We start from the raw sequence: 22,143 nt of genomic DNA, 5'->3' as shown, positions 1-22,143 counted from the left end.
CAGTGTTGTTGTTTTACATAACAATAGACTGCTTGGGCCTGCTCCTCTTTTACTGCGTAGTAGTTAATCATTTCCAAAACGTCACTCAAAACATTATCGGTTGACGGCTTTAATTTTGAGCCATTGTTTCAATCCAGTGTTCATTCATAGATGATCAATATTGGTAATATTGATTGGTGTGCCATCCCTGCCCCCCAAAACGTTTGCCTTCTCACCAGCACTGTCACTGTGAAGTCATCAGCTCCATGTACAGTGACTCTCCATAGAGTCTATATTAATAACATGTCTATACTGCACCATAAATGTATTTGAAGACAGCCAAAAAGCCTATGTATATTTAGCTCTGGTGGTCCACATAAAATAACATAGACCTTATTTGGCTCAGAGAACTCCAGTTTGACATAGGTCGGATGGCCCATTGAGATGGACAACCATTAATGTTCAAAGAGATGAAATGAACCCACAAGACCTACCCTGGTCAAAAACACAACACACTCAGCAACTGAAGGAGGTAGCATTATTTTGGTGGCTGAACTCTGCATTTATAACAATATGAATCTATTTGAAATAGAACAGATGATTAAAAACTGCAGTATGGATAGAATACGAAGTATTTCAATTTAGTCATGAAATAGCAGGAAAATTATCTTAAATATTTACTAGTTTTCAGACGGGGGATCGTACGTAATCGATCGATAATCCATTGCTTTGCCTTAGGCTCAGCCAGACGGACCAGACCTAAGTAATCACTTCGCATGAACAATCTGATGATGAGGGACTTCCTGGTCAGCAGTGACTTTCTTCGGAAAAATATAACATCAGATATTTCCTGTCTTTAACTGTCGTATCGTTACGTCATTGCAATTTTAATATTATTTAATGCTTCAAAAAAACAAGGCGGGTCCACAAAGATCTGTCATCGTCAAAGCAAGATTACGTTGTGTGGCTAGTGACCTAGCATCAACGTTTGCTGTGTTTTCGCCATGTCCGCCTCTGCTGGATGCTCGCCGGCGGCCCACAACTCGGCCCTCGGCTCCAGTATGTCAATGTTTCGCTGGCTAGAAGTGCTCGAGAAGGAGTTTGACAAAGCCTTCGTGGACGTGGATCTGCTGCTCGGGGAAATCGACCCAGACCAAGTGGACATTACGTACGAGGGGCGGCAGAAGATGACCAGCCTTAGCTCCTGTTTTGCTCAGTTGTGCCACAAATCCCAGACTGTTTTCCAACTTAACCACAAACTAGAGGTTAGTAGCTGACCAATCGTATGTACACTTTCGCTAGTGTTTTTAGGACTACAATACCGTATTGTAGTGCCACAAATACTGTGTAAGATTATAGACAGATATGTACGGGTCGGGCAAATTACAACTTTCATAAGATTCAGTACACCCCGGGCATGACAGGTATCCAATACGTCACATTTTCACCGAGGTCAAGTTACTTTCAAAATTTAATGGCAGTGGTTATTTTGCCGCAACCGTCAACTAGTTATAGTACTTGCATTTGAAAGTAACTTTCTTTAAAATATTACCCTCTGTGTAGTAATAGTAAGTTATGTATTACTTAAAGTACTTTTATTTTTTAAATCGGTGACTTAATGCTTTCGACTATTTGAAACGAAACGGCGAAATTTGCTACCTTAGCTGGTAAGGTTGACTTGTAATGATGCACTTTTAACTATTAGTGTGGGGTTAAATGTTTCAAATTTAAATAATATTGGTATCAAATAGGGCTGCTCGATATTGGACAAAACATGCGATATGCGGTATAGTTGTTGAATATAGCAATATCGATATCATTGCAATATTTAACATCCATCCATCCATTATCGATACCGCTTATCCTCACAAGGGTCGCAGGGCGTGCTGGAGCCTATCCCAGCTGTCTTCGGGCAGTAGGCGAGGGACACCCTGAATTGGTTGCCAGCCAATCGCAGGGCACACAGAGACAAACATCCGCACTCACAATCACACCTAGGGGCAATTTAGAGTGATCAATTAACTTACCATGCATGTTTTTGGAATGTGGGAGGAAACCGGAGTACCCGGAGAAAACCCACGCAGGCACAGGGAGAACATGCAAACTCCACACAGGGAGGCCGGAGCCGGGATCGTACCCACGACCTCTGAACTGTGAGGCGGACGTGCTAACCAGTTGACCACCGTGCTGCCAATATTTAACATGCTCCTAAGAAATTACATTTTTATTATCTAATAATTATTATCATGCAGCAAAGTTATCCAGCTCAGTCTATTCTTATCTAATTAATTCTAATTACCCTAGATAATCAACTATTGGGTGGCGATGCACATTTGCGTCTGACTGGTCAAATTCAGATAAAAGCATACAATTCCATCAGAAAATTATAACAGTGCTGGAAAGTTTCCAGCATGCTTGTAAATAGTAAGTTCAAAGTTTCACTTTATGTGCTTTGTCATTAGTATGTAATGTGATGTCTTTGAGATAGCAGAGGAACAGAGAAATGTGGTAGTAAAGGTCCAGGAACATTGCAGATGAAAGGAGAGGAGTGCCATCCAAACTTCGTCAACAGGAGGTGAGAAGCGGGCCGAGGTACAGTCAAAACTGCCGCGCTACAACGGAGAAGGACATCATCCAAGTTGGTCGACGGAAGCCCGTTTAAAATGATAGACGGACTGACCTATGGGCGATTACGTACTATTTGTTCCGGCTTGACAAAAAGGGAGATAGACGCACGGCCGAAGGGTACCCCGGCTGCAGACGGATGGCGATAAACGGATGGTGAAATTTTAGTAAAATGCCCACCTCTGCAGAAAGCATCGTTTGTAGTTGACAGAAGACTTTAGCTCCTCTGCTGTCCCTGACCACCTCCATCCTTCCAGGCCCAGCTGGTCGATCTTCGCTCTGAGCTAAGTGACGTCAAGGCGGAGCGGGCGGTTGTGGAAAGAGAAGTCCATGACCAGCTATTGCAGCTTCACACTCTTCAGCTGCAGCTCCATGCCAAGGAAGGCCAAACTCCAGACTCCGATTCCATCAAAGACAGACTCGTAAGTTTGCAAACTGGAAGTACAATCAAGTTTGAGTGCAGCTACATCATTCATTACAAATGTGACGGGAGGAGGAGCGGGGGGAGAGGGTTAGGTTTGACGAAAAAGGGACACGAAAATGACACGGTTGCCTTTGCGTTGTCCTAGCTCACCAGGAACGGGACACTGTGACTTGCTAAGAATTAAAACAGCAGAAGAATGTTAATATTTATTTATTTATTTTAACTTAGCATGGTACACGTTTCTTAATTCTGTTTACCAAAAATAAAATAGATTGTGTTGAATGGAGAAAAAAAAAAGCTTTTTATTTACCCAAATGTTTCAAAATTTAGAGCTATAATTTTAATACTGTGATACCACGATATTTTGGGAACTGAACTTCTTACAGTCTGCATATGTACCTCACAACTATTTGCTTAGTACAATAATAGTAGTAAGTCTTTAAAACAGTTTTTATTTCTCGTGAAACACACACATTTAAGAGTTAAAAAAAAATGTGATTGTGTCAGTATAAGCTAGAATGACCTTCACTAACATGACTCTGATGTCCGACCTTGTCCACTGCATGATTGCAAATGTTTCTGAGCAGGTTCTTCTCATACAGCTACATCTTGTTGCACGCTGCTCACTCTTTGATTGGGCTTTGCGCATCCTTTTAACTTGTTTGTCTTTTCTGCGTCTCTTGAATTGGCATTATGAACGCTGATCTTTTATTCAGTACTGATGATTTCCAAATTGTACTGTCTGGCAATTGTATTCAATAGTATTAACTACTACTGACGCTTGAATCAATCATTAATCTGTGACTTCTTTCTCTTCTTCTTCTGCCTTCTTTCTGCTAAAGCCTGCCCCAACAATGGAACAGATGGTAAGTTAGTATGTGTGTCTTTTTAGTAGCAGTAGTACCAGTAGCTGCAGTAGATAAGATATAAGATTCACTATAACACAATTTAGCAAAAATACACGTCATTAAAAAATATGTAGGTATGTAAATATCTACACTCAACAAAAATATAAACGCAACACTTGTTTTCGCTCCTATTTTTGGAGATGAACTTAAAAGGAAACAGGTGAGTCGTGATTGGTTGTTACTTGAGCCCTGAGCAACTGTGATGTCTTTTTCAGTCAACAGAAAGTGGCAAAATGGCCGCTCCCTGAGATTGATTAAAAAAACGGGTGGAGTTTCTGAGGGACCCACGCTCAGTTTTTATCAAAAGAAAAATGACCCAAGGCATATCTGAAACTTTCTCCTCATGGTGATAACACCATGTTATGGGATTTTACATTTTTTTTAAATTACATTTTATTTAAAAAACAGAAAGGAGTAGCACATTACCGTAATTCATATATGTGAGCTAACAACGGTAAAGGGCAAATATTAACAATGTTTGCTCATATGACTTGCAATTTAATGTAGTAAACATCTGTTGAGTATTTTAACAGAAAATTATTTGAGTGTATTGTTTTGAAAACCCAAAACTGTAGTGGGTCCACCGGACCCATTAACACTGGTTAAGTAACAAAAATACGAACACCACACAAGGGTTAACTCATATTCCACAAACATCATATTAATCAGAAAATGTGTTTGGACTAGTGGGGCTACATAGAACATAACATTGGAAACATTTTCGGATTGGCGCAAGTAGGACCCAACCATTTCTTCTTGAAAACGGGGGGGTGAGTTGGAGTGGGAGTAAATTCTAATCACACTGTGGAGACAATATAAGCATTTTTTTAAAAATACAAATGTGAATGTTGTATTGATATAATTGCCAACAGCCAGTGGTGGCATTTGGTAAGGGGGCAGCTGGCACCCCTTGCCACCCTATAAATCCGCCTATGGCCGTCCCGACACTTCAAAGGAATCGCAGAGGTTTCCAGCCAATGATTGGTATTTCCTATATGTGACAACTGCATTCTTCAAACAGTGTGTCTGAATCTATTCTTGGTCTCATGTTTTGCGTCACAAAATCCTGGCATATTGACACATCCGTAACACAGGCAAGACTCACGTCTGGCACGTAATAAATGCTTACTGTATTTAATTTGTGAAACAATGGTAAAAGGCAGACATTTATTTATTTAAAAAAAAAGTTTTTCTTTCTGTTTTTTGTGCTTCTTTTGTGTACTTTTTTTTTTTTTACATATTTTATGCTATTGTGTGTATGCATGCGCGTGTGTGTTTACATGGGATGTTGTAGCAACAAGCGCTGGAGGCCAGTAAGAAGGAGAAATTGGTGGAGGCCAGGCTTGAGGCTGACGTGAGACTTTTTAAGAAAGAAAATGAGGCTCTCCGTCGACACATGGCAGTACTGCAGGCTGAGGTGTACGGTGCTCGACTGGCTGCCAAATACTTGGATAAGGAACTTGCTGGCAGGTAATGCATTTATTGGCTTGAATGACGTTGCACTATATTGGAATTGTACCACGGCTACTAGTGTTAAAACAACTTCATTGAAGAGATAAAATGGTTTAACCAAAATAAAAATAATAGAAATGATCAATGAAATTTAATTGATAGTTTTTCCAAAATTGAATGAGAATATCAATAATAATCATGGATCAAAGTCGGTCACACAAGACGTGTAATACGGCGGTTTACATGAAGAACATGGCTGGGTGTTTTTGTGCTAGGGTGCAGCAAATCCAGTTACTGGGCCGCGACATGAAAGGGCCGGCGCACGACAAGCTGTGGAACCAGCTGGAGGCCGAGATCCACCTTCACCGCCACAAAACCGTCATCCGAGCGTGCAAGGGGCGCAATGATCCCAAGAAACCGCTGCCCTCGCCTGTTGGCCATGTGGGTGTTAAAATACAGCCTTCTCTTTGGATGTGGTAACTTTGGAATCGTGTTTCTAGAGCTCATTTCTTTGCTGTGGTTTTAGAATCCAGACTTGCTGAAGAAAACTCAGGGAGTGGGTCCTATCAGGAAAGTGTCACTAGTCAAAGAGGACCATGAGGGTCTGGGCATCTCCATCACGGTGAGCACTCAAAGCCACAACGTTTGACTTGTATTATTACGATAAGCTTTCCCAATAAGGAGCAAAGTCACACAGAATCAGCTTTATTAGCCAAGTATGTAAAAAGACACACAATTGGAATAGACTTTTTTTTTTTTTTTTTGAATGTGGTCTGTAACATCACAGAGATTGAATAATCAGCAAATCGTCGACAGTAGTGAAATGATTCTACACAAACAACCACCTTCGCATGAGGCTCATCAATAGTATAAGCTAGCATACTAGCCTAAATAAGACGGTAGCACAAACTGACACTTGACTTGGGCAAACAAATATGCACAAAACGATATGACTCATTAAACTCACCTGTTGGTATTTACACACACTAGTAAATGCTTGGAATACAAACAAAAAGGAATGACAAAGTGGACTACTACTTAAAACCTCAATATTAGTAGCCGCATCGGTTTCACTTTGAGTGTGCCGCATTCAAGGACCACCAAAAAACAGGACATAAAAAAACCAGTTAATGAATTCAACCGAACACCAACACCCAAGATCCCACTGCAAATTAATACTTTTGATTGCTTTGGCCTGAGCACAAAAACGGCGAATAGGTGAATTTTTCAGCAAATAACAGAGGATAGGCGTCCCCCCCCCCCCCCCAAAAAAAAAAAAAGATGTGCGTTTTTGCCCAACTGAGAATATGAGTGTCGTGTTCTCAGGGAGGAAAGGAGCACGGCGTTCCTATTCTCATCTCAGAGATCCACCCAAGCCAGCCTGCCGACAGATGCGGAGGCTTGCATGTTGGGGATGCCATTTTGGCTGTCAACAGCATCAATCTGCGTGATGCCAAACACAAGGAGGCTGTCACCATTCTCTCCCAACAGGTACTTGGTGCACACACCTGTGTTACTCCAAAGCTCTGAATGTCTTCTTTGTTGTTCATACCAGTCAGGACAGATTGAGTTTGAAGTAGTGTACGTGGCTCCGGAGGTAGACAGCGATGATGAGAATGTGGAGTACGAAGACGACAACGGACATCGCTACAGACTGTACCTGGATGAGCTGGAGGAGAACAATGCAGCGCCACCTAGCGGCAACTCGACGGCGGCATCATTACAGGGTAATTCCCGAACATTAAGACCACTCGCACGATCTATTGAAATGCATTACAAAATCTGTAAAAAATAAAATAAAATAAAATAATTAAAACGAAAATAGTAAGTTCTTGGCAGGACAAGCCCACCTTCAATCTGCTAACAAATGTCCATCCATCCATTACCTGTACCGCTTCTCCTCACAAGGGTCGCGGGGCGTGCTGGAGCCTATCCCAGCTGTCTTTGGGCAGTAGGCGGGGGACACCCTGAATTGGTTGCCAGCCAATCGCAGGGCACACAGAGACAAACATCCGCACTCACAATCACACCTAGGGGCAATTTAGAGAGTCCAATCAACTTACCATGCATGTTTTTGGAATGTGGGAGGAAACCGGAGTACCCGGAGGAAACCCACGCAGGCACGGGGAGAACATGCAAACTCCACACAGGGAGGCCGGAGCCGGGATCGAACCCACGACCTCTGAACTGTGAGGCGGACGTGCTAACCAGTCGACCACCGTGCCGCCCGCTAACAAATGTATTTTTATTAATTAATATTATTTTGGAAAAAAAAAAATCTTATCATAGAGAGGTTTATTTAAAAACATTCAAATTATCCTCTAACAGCTGATGACGTGAATTGCAACTTCGTATGCACAATGTTATTTTATGAAACATGTTGTGCTGAGCAGAACACTGGTCTTTTTTTAATGCTTGCACACACTTCCTGCTAGTTCTTTGTTTGTGTTCGGTGAGGTGTGTATTGTTGAGCGCCGCATGCGCTCATTTTGGTTGATCATTGTTGGGTTGGCTCATTAGTGTTAGCGTTAAGCTAGCAAGGCCTTTCTTTAGGCGGTTGTTTGGCTGTTTAGGTTTTGTGTTTAGCGTGCCAGTTAACTTCAAGTGGGAGTGCCAAGAAACAGCTTCAAGCCTCTTTTTTGAAGAATTGTTTACTATTCGCCAAATGGCGGCTTTTTGTTGAGTTGGCTGCCACCATAACATCGGTCGCATCTCAAGCCTAAGCTCGCAAGTCAAAGTAAAAAAATCGACTTAATGACGGCTTTTATCTTGGAAAAACTTGTGAGTTGAGTTTGTGCTTCCGTGTTGTGCCTTCCAGCGGGTCTGGAGAGAATGTCGCTCAACAACGGGACAGAAAACGGAGACACTGGAATGTCCAGTGAAGCGCCGTCAGAGGAAACTCCCTCCAAGCCTAACGACACCCACGGCTCCGCTTAAGAACCACCAGCCGCACCAATCAAAGTTTTATCGTGCAAATCCTCTTTTGAGTACTGAATCAAGTCTGCAAGCAGATGTAGTTCGTTTCCCCGTTCTTTTCTGTCGATTTTCCAGTGTTTGGATTTGCTTTCAAGTGGGCACGTGGCAAAGATTTGGAGGAGGAAATAGTTGTGAACAGTTACATACAACAAACGGCATTACAGTCTGCAAGTTTTGTGCCCAATTGTCCTGCATGAAAACCTGGCTTGTGGTGTTTTGAGCAGGCTTTGTACCAATGCAGAACGAAGGTGAAAAAGGACTTTGTGGACTCAGTAGTGCTTAGACGACGAAACAAACATGAAGGCCCTCATGCTGTGTGTTGTCACATCACAAACAAGACAGAAACCGCACTACCGATGATGGACAGATTTGTTTAAGGTTTTCCATTATTGTTATTCACGTCACCTTCTTTTCATGACATAAGCACCAAGTATTTTGAGTCCCTCCAGAAACATGTTACAGCGTTGAATGCCTTCCGTTGCCACCCCCGACAGTGCCACCATGCCTGTTAAAATCCTATTTATATGACAGTGACTGTGATTTAAATTCGTTGTTTTATTATTACACTACTATACTTTTATTCTGACAGCCTCATAAACTTTGGGGATGTAATGACGTTCTATTACAAGCCTTCATCCGATAATGCGGGTACACAGTGGAATTACAAGTTTACACACCCCTCTGCAAATGGCAGGTTTTTGTGACATAAAAAGAAAAATGAGACCGCAAGAAATAATTCCTAAACTTTTTCCACCATTAATCTAAGCTATGACTAGTCTCACATTTAAAACATTACGCATTTTCCCACATGCATTTGTGAGATGTCAAATTATCTTTTTTTTTTTTTCCAAAATGTTGCTGTCTTGCCACCCCACCCACAGTCCAGACATAAATGAAGACAACGGGAGATTGTTGTAATATGTACTTACCACCAGTACTTGTAGAAATTCCTGCAGCTCCTTCAATGTTGCTGTCTTTTCATCAATAGAACACCTGAACCTTATTTGGGGTTAATCAAATGCATTTTAAATAACGTCAGGTTTTCGCTGACTCCCATTTAGCAAGAGTTTGAAAGTGATGGACCCAGCCTCGTTTTTAAGAGAGTGTGCATTCTCAGCTGTTTATTTTACTTATCCTCGAACTCCGTTTTGTTTTGGGGGGGGTTTTCAATCGGGAGAATTTTTGGAAGGTTTTCAATGATGCGAGAATTTTTTGGAATGATTTGTCTTGGTCTCTTTAAACTTGAACAGGGGTGTGTAGATTTTTAATTCCCACTTTATGTACAAAATACAAATTTTCTTTTGTAAGAGGCTTAAACTCACTGACCATCACCAACATTGAGAGCCCAGAAAGACTTTGTGCTTTCCCCACTTGAGATGGAAAAAGTCAACCAAAACTGGCTGACCTTAACACGTTCATGTGATGTGTTGTTTTGCTTTTGTTAATCTGGTTCCTCTTGTTCATACTGAAGCTTTTCACTCGTATGCATCTTGTAAATGTATTCCAAGCAGTTTATTCAGCCTTTAAATAAAGTTCGCTTATCTTGATCAAGTTTGGATAACAGTTTGTTTACATTTTTTTATATAATGTCTCAAAAGTGGTCAAGTACGAATGGGAAAAGTACTAACAATCGCAGTCAGGTAATTGACATGAATGGGTAGTAATAATTCCAGGTCTTTAGAAAAATAGCTTTATTTCTCATTAAGAAGAATAAAATGAAACTGTCATTTTGGAAAACAATATTAAAATTGGACATATGGGAAAGTTAATTTTTAACTGCATGTAACAGTATAGTTGGTATCTGGAATGCCTGCCCAATGTGAACGTTGCCTATTTCTGACGATGTGTCCTTTGCACAAGCACGATTCATTTGCAGTTTAGACAGGTAGGGGTGACTAGCTCTTGCTCTGTTGGGTTTTCCAATAACAAAGTCATTTTATGTTGAAAATAGTCACAAGAGGTTAGAAAAAGTTCCAAAGTTGGCAACACTGAGTTGTCCACCATCGTTCCCACCACAGTTGTCATGGTAACTCCATCCAAACCCAGCATTATTAGAACCGTCCCCCCCCCAAACTATGATTTTCACCAGCGTGTGACAAGTGGATATTAAGTGTAATGTAATTCATTGTAAAATTGCGGAAACCTTTGTTTGGGGACAGTTTAAATGATTTAAAAAAACAAAACAAAACATATCTCCTTTAAGATTATCAATGGATATGTAAACATACAGTTTATCAGTAACAGTATAATTAAATTTTTGTCACAAGCCATCCAATGCCCCGTATCATTAAAACATGAATTCAATTATATAGACTGCAACAGAGAAAACGTACGAAAAAAAAACCAGTACAACCGTTCTAATTTTTTCCCTTTGGCAGTATTAAATAAAAAAATGGCTCAAACACCAATATATATATACCGATATCCATTTTGTTCATGATGCTTAATAAAACTAATTTATACAATCTAATGTCTGGACGGAAGCGCAAATAAGGAAAGCTTATGCATAGGATAATGAGTTTAAGCTTAATGCAGAGCCATGCATGTCAGTACAGTACATTGTTGTTGAATTTTCTACTTAACTCATTCGAACCCAATGACATGTTCATGTCATTTCACAGAGGGTCTCAAAAAGTCTGGTACTGAATGAGTTAATAACACATTGTTGTTGTTATACTACCAGTAATATAAATACACTATACAAAAATAATTCATTATTACATTGTCACATACATTTTTGGACTGTAAAAGATCGGAATTGTTAAAACAAGAGAAAACAAATTCCAGTTTCCATAATACTTCGGTCCCATCAAAAAAGGTTTGCCACAAGCTGCCATGATTCTGAGCAAGGTTAAAGAAAAACAAGCTAATCCTGTACTGGCTCTTTAAACACCGAAAAGGAAAAATGCATTGCAACAACGTAGCATTGTTAAAGGAACAAAGTCATATTTGTTCGAGACTAAAGTCATAATAAGAGGATTAAGTCTTTATTGTAATTAATTTCAGGACGTGCCAAAATGGCCACAAATCTGAAGCCTATAAACACGAAACTGCTCATACTATTGGTAGCTTGTTGAAGTTGGTAGTCGGAAACGCTAACGGAAGCCCGTTTAAAATGCTAGTCGGACCAGCCTTTAGCTATTATTTGGTCCGGGACAAAATGGCGGATAAACGGACGGTGGACGGGTCCATAAACGGACCGCAAATTTTTAGTAAAATGCCCAGCTCTGGAAAACGCCCTTAATCATTTTGCATAGCGGCGGTGAAGTCTGTGACTCCAGCAGCTCTACTTTTCCATGATCCTCCTGCTTTGTCACATTCACTCTGTTAAATTGCTGCAACAGAGGCGTGATGAGAGACTCAGTAGCTTTCAGTCAAAACTCATTGAAGCGGGTCATTATGTGTCCGAGTTTCCCTATTAGCGTAATCGTATGAGGAAGCTGGAAAAATCCTGTCTTGGCCAGCGTCAACTCGGGTAGGGACTCAGCTTTCGACCACATAGTGGCTATAGCATTCAGTGATGTTTTTCCTCAGCTCGTCGATGCCTCTTCTCAGCTGGCTGACCTCAAGCAGCTTCGACGGGACTATTTCTTCTTGCACGTCCCTGCACTCGCTCTCTTCTGCAGACACGTTCAACGCTGCACAGAAACATACAAGTTACCACCGATAGACATTATAGAGGACTGCTCAATATTAACGACAAGCCAGTAATAGATGAGTACCGGTATGTTAAACTTAGCGTTCCATACAAAGTGCATCTCCACAAAGCTTGAGCTTCCTTTCTCGGAATCAACACCGTTATCAACTTTGAGCAATCTGCATGCAAAATATTTAAAAAAATAAATATTTTTTTTTTTTTTTTAACAAAAGTGATAGTCATGTTAGTCAGAATGAGTAACTTTGGTGTGTCCAGTCTTTAGTGTTGTGTCAGAAGTCTATTCCTGAATTCCGCCCAAATGTTAATTCCTATAATTACAAAGCAGTGTGTTGTCCACATACATGTCATGCCCAGCAGCAGAGACAAGTTTGGCTCCTTTCCTTGCGCTCTCTGCGCCAGGATGCTGCGGAGAGCCTGAAGGTCCAGTAGACACAATGACAACTCCTTCAAGAGTCGCCCCACTTGCGGCATCTCCGCATTAGTGTGCTCCTGCAGACAGTCAACACACATGCAACACGCTAAGCGCAGCTAGAGCGCTTCTCAAATGATCTGCTACACTTTTAAAATGGCTAGTGTTGACGTATTTAGTGAAAGAAGTGAGTTCTGATGAATGTCTAAACAAAACATTGTCATCCTAAAAGGAAGAAACAATGTTTTCTAAGCCAAGATATGTTCTTTCTTTCAGGCAAAGTCATGAAATAAACGACATGTGTTGAATAGATACCTGTGACACGGTTGTAGAGTCAATGGATGGCCCTTCTTGGTTGTCAGGAGGACTAAACTGTTGTGAAAGGTTTCTTCCTTTCTGTAGTCTTGTACTGGTCGCCTATTGACATACAGTAGGCAGTGAGGACTTTTGTGATTAAATCCCTCCATTAAAAAACGAGTCGATGCGTATCTTAACACATGGGTTGCGATACGATTGAAGGACGCTTCATTTTAAAGCCGAACGATTTCAGTTCGATTCGGTGCGATTATGGTTTGATTTGATATCGTGCAGTATGTGTAGAGTTGAAAGAGTCAACATTCACCGTCAGCGACTTTGATTAGCCTACCTTCAGTTGTGCGTTGAGCCCCTCAATCTGCTCTTTCTGATGCTCAATGAGCTACAGGGGAGCGCGGAGAACATGTTACTACTTGTTGAGGGACCGCATTCACCACTCGCACTTAAGCACTCATTTGCTCCGTTCCAAACGCTACCTTGCTGCTATGGTCTTGTTTCTCCAAGAGTTGAGCGTTTTCCACCTCAAGATGCTTCAGGTCTAACCTCACTCCATCCTCCAAACACCTCTGCACCTTCTGCTGCAACCTTTACACAACAAAATGAGAGCAAATGTTAGCAGAGAGATTTGGGTATCAAATAGTAAGTAAGACTATACAGTGGTTGTGCGTCAGAACAGAGTAATAGCAGCATGTTTAAAAAAGTGAGGAAAGCTTTAACTCCTTATGATGGCTTTCAACAATTCCTGTTAGAGATGTTGTGCAACAACTGTCCGCTGAAGGAGTCACCCAAAGTTAATGTCAGGTAGCAGCCAAACATTTTACTCAAACAAGAGTAGTTACTTTAGTGACTAATTATGTGACAGGAAGCATTCAGTGAAAAATAATGACTCAAATACTAAGTAACAGGTGTATAACTACAGATTTTTTTTCATTTTTTAAATCAACATGTAAACATCACCCATCCATCGTCTGATATATGCAGATTCAAAAATTTCACAAGCACAGCACTCCAATGATACAATATATATATATATATATATATATATATATATATATTCTTTATTATACGAAAATAAATCAAGGCAAATTCACTTAGATACATATTAAGTCTGTATGTAATAATTACGTCAGCGCTAAAATTCACAGCCCCTTAAAACCGCAGCACTAGTAATTTAATGTGTTTTTTATGACTACATTGATCCTAATGACACAAATTATTTATGGGTGGGGACTGTTTTTTTCACTTATCAATGACTATGTCATTGAAGGAAGGAGGCAAGCGCTGTAATATTGTTTCCTGGCTTGATCTGTCACTTCCTGTTGTCAGCTTGTGTCTGGAAACGGTGACCAATCGTCACCAAAATTCATATGCAGAGGTCTACTCATGTCCACAACTGAAAATGACATCAGAGTTGCTCAGGGCTCAGGTAACGGCCAATCACAGCTCACCTGTTTTCTGAAGCTGAGCCATTATTGGTTGTCACCTGGGCAACTCTGATGTCATTTTCGGTCGACAGAAAGTGACAAAATGGCCACCCTCTGGGATGGACAAAAACATCATTGGGTGCATTTTACTGCTTAACTTAGAACATATTCTTGTAAACAAGATTTTTGGGTTGACTTCCTTTTTAAGGTTTGTTAGCCTCCACAGGCAGGCAGGCAGGCAACAGCTAGCTGTGGCTAGCTCCTGCGGCTAACACTAGCAGCAATTAGTACTTGGCCGCTAAACTGACGAGGTTATCAGGACGAAATCAGCTTCCTACCAGCCAGACATGGGGCTCCGTCTCGCGGGCGCCCGCCGTCCAGGCAGCCAAGTAGCTCAGCGTTTGCCACCGGTCAGGCAGCCAAGGAGCTCGCGTAGCGGTCACCCTCTTACTGGACTTCCGTGTCGCGGTCGCCCGCGTTCACGCAGAGGCTAACGCTAATTCTGTCCGGCCAGAGACGCAGTTCGGCGTCGCGGTGCAAGTGGGTCAATTTTGGATATGACGCTGCGCAACAAGCCCCGGAGGTCAGCTTGGTGACATTTCAACGTTAAACGTTGACAAATGCAGGACGTGAGGATAGTGTGGTGCATAAAAATGGATGGATGGATGGACTTTGAAAAATTCGAAACACCGGACTTCCGGCGGTGGAGGGCCTCGCCCCTGGAGGTGGACTTGGAAAAAAAGTAAGCCAAACTAACGCTTGCAGATAAAAATGTAATGAATGAAAAATTCTGTTTACAAAGAGGAGGGGGCGGGGCTATATTACTGACTGTAGTTATTTTTTTTACTGATTTCTCCAAAACAAATTGATAAAATTGAAAATGCAAGCAAATATAATTTACTTGATGAAAAAAATACAAATTGAGCTTGTTAGTGTAAAATGGACCATACCAGCCAGATGATCCCTTTAACTTTCTTTGTTTATATGCAAAACAACATAATAGGCATATGAGACAGATATGTACAATGATATATAATTTGATTATATTCAACTTTGATGTGGGATTTCACCCACATTTATCCGAAATGGTGACATTGGTGTCACTATTCAAGAACAATGTGAGTTTTGCCAATTTACACCTTTATCTTGAGTGCTGTGCATCTCTCTGGTTATTGCGTGTTGCGATTATATTAATTTCAATTATCTGTGTGTTTTGAAAATGCGGAACGTGCCAATAGCCACAGCTAATACCTAAATCTAAAAGGTGTACACAAAGCTTTTTGGTGCCAATTAAAACATTACTAAGCATTATAAGGGCCTTGAAGAAACCTCACACTAAGTTAGTAGTAAAGAGATTATAATTAGATAAAGCAGAACATTACCTGTGTACAGTTGCAATCAGCTCCTTCTCTCTACTGGCTTGCGTCTCAATCTTGCCGTCTTTCTCCTTCGACAGAGCACAGCTTTCCTCTAGGTTTTTTTGTAAGTGAGACACCGTTTTCTCCAGTTCCTGAGCTCTCAGCTGCACCTCTTCCAACTGAGCACACACAAAAACCCACACACAATGTAGAAGTAGGGAATTAATTGTGCACAACTTGTGTCACAGTAAAATGAGCAGTCGGCCTTGACCAAATATTTTAAACCACACAGATGTAGACAGAAGTGATTTTACACTTTATTTCTTTACACGGTAAATGTGTTATTATTATATTAAGGAACCATTAAATTTTGAATCTTGCATACTAAATAACATTTTAAACATTCTTAAACACACGTGTGAACATTTGCACACGTGGGAGAGTGAGATAAATATATTACACTGTTTCTTTCTATACTTGATTATTTATATTTTATAGACTAAACTTTAAGAAAACTAGTTCCCAATTTTTTTTTTAAACGTTTTTTAAACACAATATTCAGTAAGCCTTGAATGCTCTGAATTGGCTGACACTCAATAGGTTCTTTTTTGAAAATGGCACGCATTGAAAAAGTTTACATTTACTTTTACAAGTAGTTGATTTTGATAATTTTCATTTAATGTATGTTTTAATTAATTTTTAATTTTTTATTTAATTTTATTTCCCCCAATGTTTGTGTAAAGTGCAATGTTAACTTTTACGTCAGTGTGAACTGAATAATATTACAGAGGTTTATGATATTAATACATTCATAATACATTTTAGCAATAAAGCCTCTGCCTCATTTTGAGCCTGAGATGGTATTTGGTAGGGGTGTAACGGTACGCTAAATCACATTTCGGTTTGGTTCGGTTTCTTGGAAAATTCACCAGTGCATAAACTCGCGCTATTAAGTGGACCGAACCGAACATGCCATACTGAAACGTATTAATACACCCACGTGTACCGTTACACCCCTAGTATTTAGTGTAAAAAGTTTTTAGGTGCACTGAACAAGAAGAAGAAATTACACAAAGTGGTAATGAGACTGTTTTAAAGTAAATTAAGAAAAATTGGAAAAATACAACAACAAAAATTAAACCAAAAATACATATTGATAAAAAGAATACAATTGAATTGATAGAAAATTTAGAGACATCTGTTCATTTTTCAAGCCAGTTTCTTTTGTCTTTGTGGGACACATGTTGCTGTTTTTATCTAGTTATTCAATCCTTGGTATTTTAGAAGGTTTGAAATAATAGATAAAGAAAGAAGAGATGTTCTTTTTAAGGCTCACGGTGTGCGTGTCTACCTGCAGGCCCTGGCCTTGTACCTCGCCCAGAGTTGGCAGGTCAGCAAGGTACTTCTCCAGAGTTTCGATACGTTGCTGTTTTTCGTGGTTCTGTTCGGTCTCCCGCTGACATTTCTTTTTCAGACTGCTGATGTAACGATCCCTTGTCTTTATCTGATCACAGAAACGCGTTTTTTTTTTAACAATAAAACAGCATAGCCAAGTGACATTTCTTTGCAAAAAAAATAAAAAAGAAGCTTTTCAAAGAAGCGGCCCGTGTTTCTTCTACTGTTGTTCTGAACGTGTGACTCACACTACCTTTTCCTCCAGTTTCCTGAGGTCTTCAGAATATTTTTGAGTCGCTTGCTTGTACAGCTCATTTAGATGAAGCACTTCCAGTTCGGACACTGCCAGCTTCCTGCTGAGTTCTTCGTCGCAGCACAGTCGGTCAGATGGTACTTCCTTCACTGACTTCTATTGGGCAACCGCAAGTGTTACCACAAAGAGCATATCCAGATTACAGTTAGACAGTATTTATCACAGACTGTTAAGTGTTACCTTCATTTTCAGGATTTGAGGGTCTTCAAACCACCTCTGACTATGGAGCACCTGCTGGGCTCTCAGCTCATTTTCTCGAATGCGGGCATGAAGTTGCAGGATCTGTTGCTTCTGTCTGAAAAAGAGAAAGCTTTAGTCTCATCATCTTCACCTACAGCGCACGAATAACATGCTCCCTTACTTACCTATCTATCTCCAGTTCTTTTTGTCTCAGCATTCCCTCTTTCACCTTCACCAGAGTGTTAACAAAATGGGACGTGCCCTGCAGCATCTGCAAACGCATCAGCAAGTATGTTTTGCCGTGATAATAAAACAAGAAAATGCTGCAGACGTCGCATGAGGTTTTTCAGTGCATTCCACTGGGCTGCAATTGCTTTTACCTGGTTGATGCCTTGCTCAAGTGATGGTCCATCCCCACCACAGACCTTTATTTCACCACCAACGATCTGGCCAAGTTCTCCTCCGTGCTCTGCTTTAGAGCTGTACTCCATCTGCTCCGTCAGCCACATTTGTGTGCGGACGGCCGGCTGAATCGGGGAGTCTCTGTCGACCGGGTGACCAAGCGGTGAGTCTGCTAGCTTAGACAAGCTGAGGCCGTAAACCTGACCGCCTCCCAAAGCCAGTTTCGCTTCTGCTAAACTGCTATAGCCCATATCCAAACTGCTGCGTTTAATAGGTGAGGATAGAGCTGAGGACACTGACAGGTCTGTTTCCAAAGCAGCTCTACTACTATTTTTGCTCCAGTAGCAAGGACCGGCACCAGGAGAGCGTTGTAATAAGCTATGAGTGAGCAAGGAGGAAGATACAGGCAAATACAGGTCCCGATTTAAACCACGGGGTTCTTTTCTGTAGCCATAGAGCAGACCCCTGTCCAGGGAGCCATGTGAATCTGTACTGTGTTGGTGGACTGATGTCTTCCTGGAGTTCTTTTCAACACCAGATGACAACTTGGTGAGAGAGGACCACCTCCTGATGGGCTGCTGGTCCTGCATGTCAACACCAGTTTGTGCACCAAGGGGGGATATGGCTGGAGGGGGCAGCTGGCAAGGCTTGCTCCAACGATCTGTGCTGCTGGGTGAGGTTGTCATTCTCAGACTGGCGTATGATGGTGTGGCTGCTGATGGCTTGACATGGACAACGGGCACACTGCCGCCAAACCCATCTTCCTGAGTAGAGTGACGTCGGGACAGCGGCTGGAGGGATGGTGTGGTGCTTGAACAGGAGTCATCTTAAGGATTTAGATACAGAGACTATGAATAGCGCACATATGAGGACACACGATACAAGCATGTCACTCATTTTAGGACTGAACGATTTTGAAAATGAACTCATTCGCTGCCCCTGACGAATTTACTTGTCTTTTCACAGTCCAGCCATTCAAACCCAGGAACTTATTTAGGTTTTTTGTCAATTTTTTTCTAACGTTAGGGTAAAAGTGATTAATTTTCTTGCAGTCTGTTTGATAAAAAAAAACATTTTGAAAATTGAAAATTTTTATAGGAGTTTGCATGTTCTCCCCGTGCCTGCGTGGGTTTTCTCCGGGTACTCCGGTTTCCTCCCACATTCCAAAAAACATGCATGGTAAATTGATTGGACTCTCTAAATTGCCCCTAGGTGTGATTGTGAGTGCGGATGTTTGTCTTTGTGTGCCCTCCGATTGGCTGGCAACCAATTCAGGGTGTCCCCCGCCTACTGCCCGAAGCCAGCTGGGATAGGCTCCAGCACGCCCCGCGACCCTTGTGACGATAAGAGGTGTCGATAATGGATGGATGGATTTTTTTATATTCGAAATTAAGCAGATTTCGTCTCGTCCTTGCGGACTCAATCTCGTGAGACATCTTGTCTCGTGGGATTGTTGTCTCGTCCCATCCCTGATAAATAGATAGATGGACAGATGGACGGATGGACGGATGGACGGATGGATGGATAGAGATAGATAGATAGATAGATAGATAGATAGATAGATAGATAGATAGATAGATAGATAGATAGATAGATAGATAGATAGATAGATAGATAGATAGATAGATGCAATGCTGCAATCATTGTACATGTGATATCTGTGTGAACTAAATTAAATCATACTGTTTGGTGGAAATGGAAATTGTTTTGTTTTGCTTTTCCTAAACTATCACTTCCCGTCCTGGCTTACCGAAAATGTTTTGACTATGATTCAATGCTTCCAACGAGAGTAGGAACAGTTTGGGGAAGGCCTTTTTCCTACTTAATGGATGAGTTTGCTGTGGAAAAAGTTCAGCGCCCTGACCTGAGTGTCAGCCTACCTTCCACACTATCAGAACAGTATGTACCAATGCCGGTGTCGCCACTGTCCGACACAGCGCTGTGTCTACGTCCAAAGATGCTGTTTCCAGGTCCAGGCTGTTTGTTGTGCCACAAAGATTCATGGCTCGGGACCCACCCAGGAGAGCCACCGCTACTTGAACCTTACAAGGGACAACAGTAAAAACATTGCAGTCAGAGTCACTATTCTTTGGTATGAATTGTGCTGCAAACAAGTTTTGGGGGGAAATTATAAACGTCTGTCCTCATTAAGGTTGCTGGCTGCAGCCTGTCCGAGCTGACTTTGGCCAAATCCCAAAAGTACTCATTCACATTTGTATCACTCATAAAAAGTCGATAGCACATGCTGCTGATGATTCAAGAGAAATTGCTTGCTAACACCACTTGTAGTGCAGTAAGCAATACGTACTGTATTTATTGGGTTCAGTTTTGATAGTTAATACTTAAATATTCTAAGATATAACTGAGTGAGCAGCAATATACATAAGCACCGGTGCCAGACAGAAACCACTTATGTCCAAATTTGGTCAGTTTTATATTTTTTCCCCAAATCAATACCAATGGTCAGTGGCACGTGGGTATGTTATTTTACAAATTATTGTCCAATATAGTGTTGAAAATGGCTTGCCTTGTTTGTCGATGCAATGTTAATGGCGCAAAAAACATGCCCTTTTTTTCAGTTTCCTGAAACGTGATGGTTTTGGTTATGCATGGTTTCCACACAACGGCAGCCATAATAAATAAACTTTTTTTCCACCCATAGAATAAACCATCCTCTATTCCTTTACCCCACAAACCTGTCTGAATACAGTTCAAGATTAAATGAATAGATTGCGAGCCAACTAGACAATAGTCGAAATAAAGTCTACACACCACTATTCCAGGTCTTTGTGATATAAAAACTGAGACCAAGACACATGTTTTATATTAAATGTTTTATTTGAAACATTGTCCACCCTTAATGTGGCCTATAACCTGTAAGCGCAACTGATAATAAAATCAGGGGTGTCAAACTCGTTTTTTGTCGCGGGCCACATCGTAAGGACGCTGTCCCTCGGAGGGCCGTTATGACTGTGAACTCATATAAATGTATATACACATACATATAGGTCTATATGATCATATATACAAAACAAATTGATGGATAGCTAGTTTTGAAATTAGAAGCCAGTAATTAATTGTTTGTTCAATTATTTTTCAATTTATTTTAAAGGGAAGGATTGGTAAAAAATAACACATTGCAGTATCTCATATCTCAGTGTTATTAAAAGTGAATGCAATTTGCAACAAACGTGAAGTTGACGCACATGATTTGCCTTCACGGGCCACATAAAATGAGGTTGCGGGCCGGATCTGGCCCCGGGCCTTGAGTTTGACACCGATGCTAAAATGAAATATTTTGGAATAGGGAAGGGAAAAAAAGTAAAGAAATGAGATGACGGTGGCCTATTTAACATGAGTTTAAAATTGATTGGTTAATTGCAACACAGCCACGTCCCGAGTGTGTGCATAGTTGTGCAACTACGATACATCAGTTGTTTATTTTACTTGCCCTCAGGATTTGTGTAGACTTTTTATATCCACGATAGATAGATAGATAGATAGATAGATAGATAGATAGATAGATAGATAGATAGATAGATAGATAGATAGATAGATAGATAGATAGATAGATAGATAGATAGATAGATAGATTCTCTACGCCACGCGACGTTTTCGTGCGGTCTTGCTGCTAACGCAGTGACGTCAATTCTAGTCGCCTGTTACAGCCGCAGTTCGGCCTTTTAAATCAACAAACGTCATATTTCGGCCACTACACATCTACCAACAAGAAAGTCACAACATCACGACATATTAATTTACAGTACAACAAAAAATCTCACCTGTTTTATTAGAATCGTATCCATCGTCAAGATCACCTCTGTTCCACATTGGCAGTGGTAAGACGTTTTACATAACAGCCGGAAAACAGCTTTGCGGTCGGAAAGGAAAAAACCTCAGTGGAAGAAAGGAGGCCAGCGAGGGATTTAAACGCGATTACTAGGCTATTTGTGACATTTTAGCGCGATCCGGTGACTGTATGGCTCTAACTGAATGTTTCTTGTCTCGTGGAGACATTTTCAAGTAACGGTCTCCTTTCTCCAACTTACACATGATGACATCCGGAGTGGACGTGACGTCATCGATTCCCTCTACGGCGTCTTCTACTGTTCTCAACAAAAAACAAACAAATCTACTGTCTATGTACTATCTAAACACAATTACTGTTCTCTACAGTATAAATAAAGAAATAAATAAACAAATAAATATAATAATAATAATAATAATCATAATAATAATAATAATAATAATAATAATAACAATAATAATAATAATAATAATACAGTTCAGAGGTCGTGGGTTCGATCCCGGCCCCGGCCTGCCTG

The 22,143-nt window shown here is 40.9% G+C and overlaps 2 protein-coding genes across 5 annotated transcripts; one reads left to right on the top strand and one right to left on the bottom strand.

The window, feature by feature from the left end:
* The first annotated feature begins 733 nt into the window (after positions 1-733).
* Positions 734-9,911, top strand: gopc (golgi-associated PDZ and coiled-coil motif containing). Of its 3 annotated transcripts, none has more exons than XM_086018027.1 (9): positions 735-1,244; positions 2,862-3,026; positions 3,871-3,894; positions 5,231-5,406; positions 5,664-5,829; positions 5,915-6,010; positions 6,715-6,879; positions 6,944-7,115; positions 8,207-9,911. In XM_086018027.1, exons 1-9 carry the CDS (start codon positions 984-986, stop codon positions 8,323-8,325), a joined length of 1,344 nt encoding a protein of 447 aa, XP_085874153.1. In that variant the 5' UTR covers positions 735-983; the 3' UTR covers positions 8,326-9,911. The 3 variants fall into 3 exon arrangements, with proteins under 3 accessions (XP_085874154.1, XP_085874153.1, XP_085874155.1); XM_086018029.1 differs by lacking the exon at positions 735-1,244 and adding an exon at positions 2,019-2,760; XM_086018028.1 differs by lacking the exon at positions 3,871-3,894 and having other exon boundaries at positions 734-1,244.
* A 127-nt stretch (positions 9,912-10,038) lies between these two features.
* On the bottom strand, positions 10,039-21,877 carry cep85l (centrosomal protein 85L). Of its 2 annotated transcripts, none has more exons than XM_086018025.1 (13): positions 21,601-21,877; positions 19,699-19,860; positions 17,797-18,644; positions 17,602-17,687; positions 17,417-17,531; positions 17,177-17,332; positions 16,880-17,032; positions 15,553-15,707; positions 13,223-13,331; positions 13,078-13,128; positions 12,747-12,848; positions 12,364-12,511; positions 10,039-12,002 (listed from the first exon to the last, which is right to left on the bottom strand). In XM_086018025.1, the coding sequence occupies exons 1-13, from the start codon at positions 21,647-21,649 to the stop codon at positions 11,848-11,850; spliced, it is 2,289 nt and encodes a 762-aa protein (XP_085874151.1). In that variant the 5' UTR covers positions 21,650-21,877; the 3' UTR covers positions 10,039-11,847. The 2 variants fall into 2 exon arrangements, with proteins under 2 accessions (XP_085874151.1, XP_085874152.1); XM_086018026.1 differs by having other exon boundaries at positions 19,726-19,860.
* Positions 21,878-22,143: the final 266 nt, after the last annotated feature.

Source organism: Filicampus tigris, chromosome 20 (assembly GCF_054856515.1).
Source record: "Filicampus tigris isolate MCC_2025a chromosome 20, RoL_Ftig_1.0, whole genome shotgun sequence".
Classification (NCBI taxonomy): Eukaryota; Metazoa; Chordata; class Actinopteri; order Syngnathiformes; family Syngnathidae; genus Filicampus; species Filicampus tigris.
The sequence above is the reverse complement of the archived record's forward strand: the minus strand, read 5'-3'. Positions and strand labels throughout refer to the sequence as shown.

What these genes read in the sequence shown, in the direction of transcription:
- gopc (XM_086018027.1), top strand. Translation starts at nt 984, where the DNA reads ATGTCCGCCTCTGCTGGATGCTCGCCGGCGGCCCACAACTCGGCCCTC. An exon ending in TGCCCTCGCCTGTTGGCCAT is followed by an intron (nt 5,830 to 5,914) that starts GTGGGTGTTAAA and finishes CTGTGGTTTTAG; the next exon opens with AATCCAGACTTGCTGAAGAA. An exon ending in TCACCATTCTCTCCCAACAG is followed by an intron (nt 6,880 to 6,943) that starts GTACTTGGTGCA and finishes TGTTCATACCAG; the next exon opens with TCAGGACAGATTGAGTTTGA.
- cep85l (XM_086018025.1), bottom strand. Translation starts at nt 21,649, where the DNA reads ATGTGGAACAGAGGTGATCTTGACGATGGATACGATTCTAATAAAACA. An exon ending in CTGTTCTGATAGTGTGGAAG is followed by an intron (nt 18,645 to 19,698) that starts GTAGGCTGACAC and finishes TAAATCCTTAAG; the next exon opens with ATGACTCCTGTTCAAGCACC. An exon ending in TACAAGGCCAGGGCCTGCAG is followed by an intron (nt 15,708 to 16,879) that starts GTAGACACGCAC and finishes GTGTGTGCTCAG; the next exon opens with TTGGAAGAGGTGCAGCTGAG.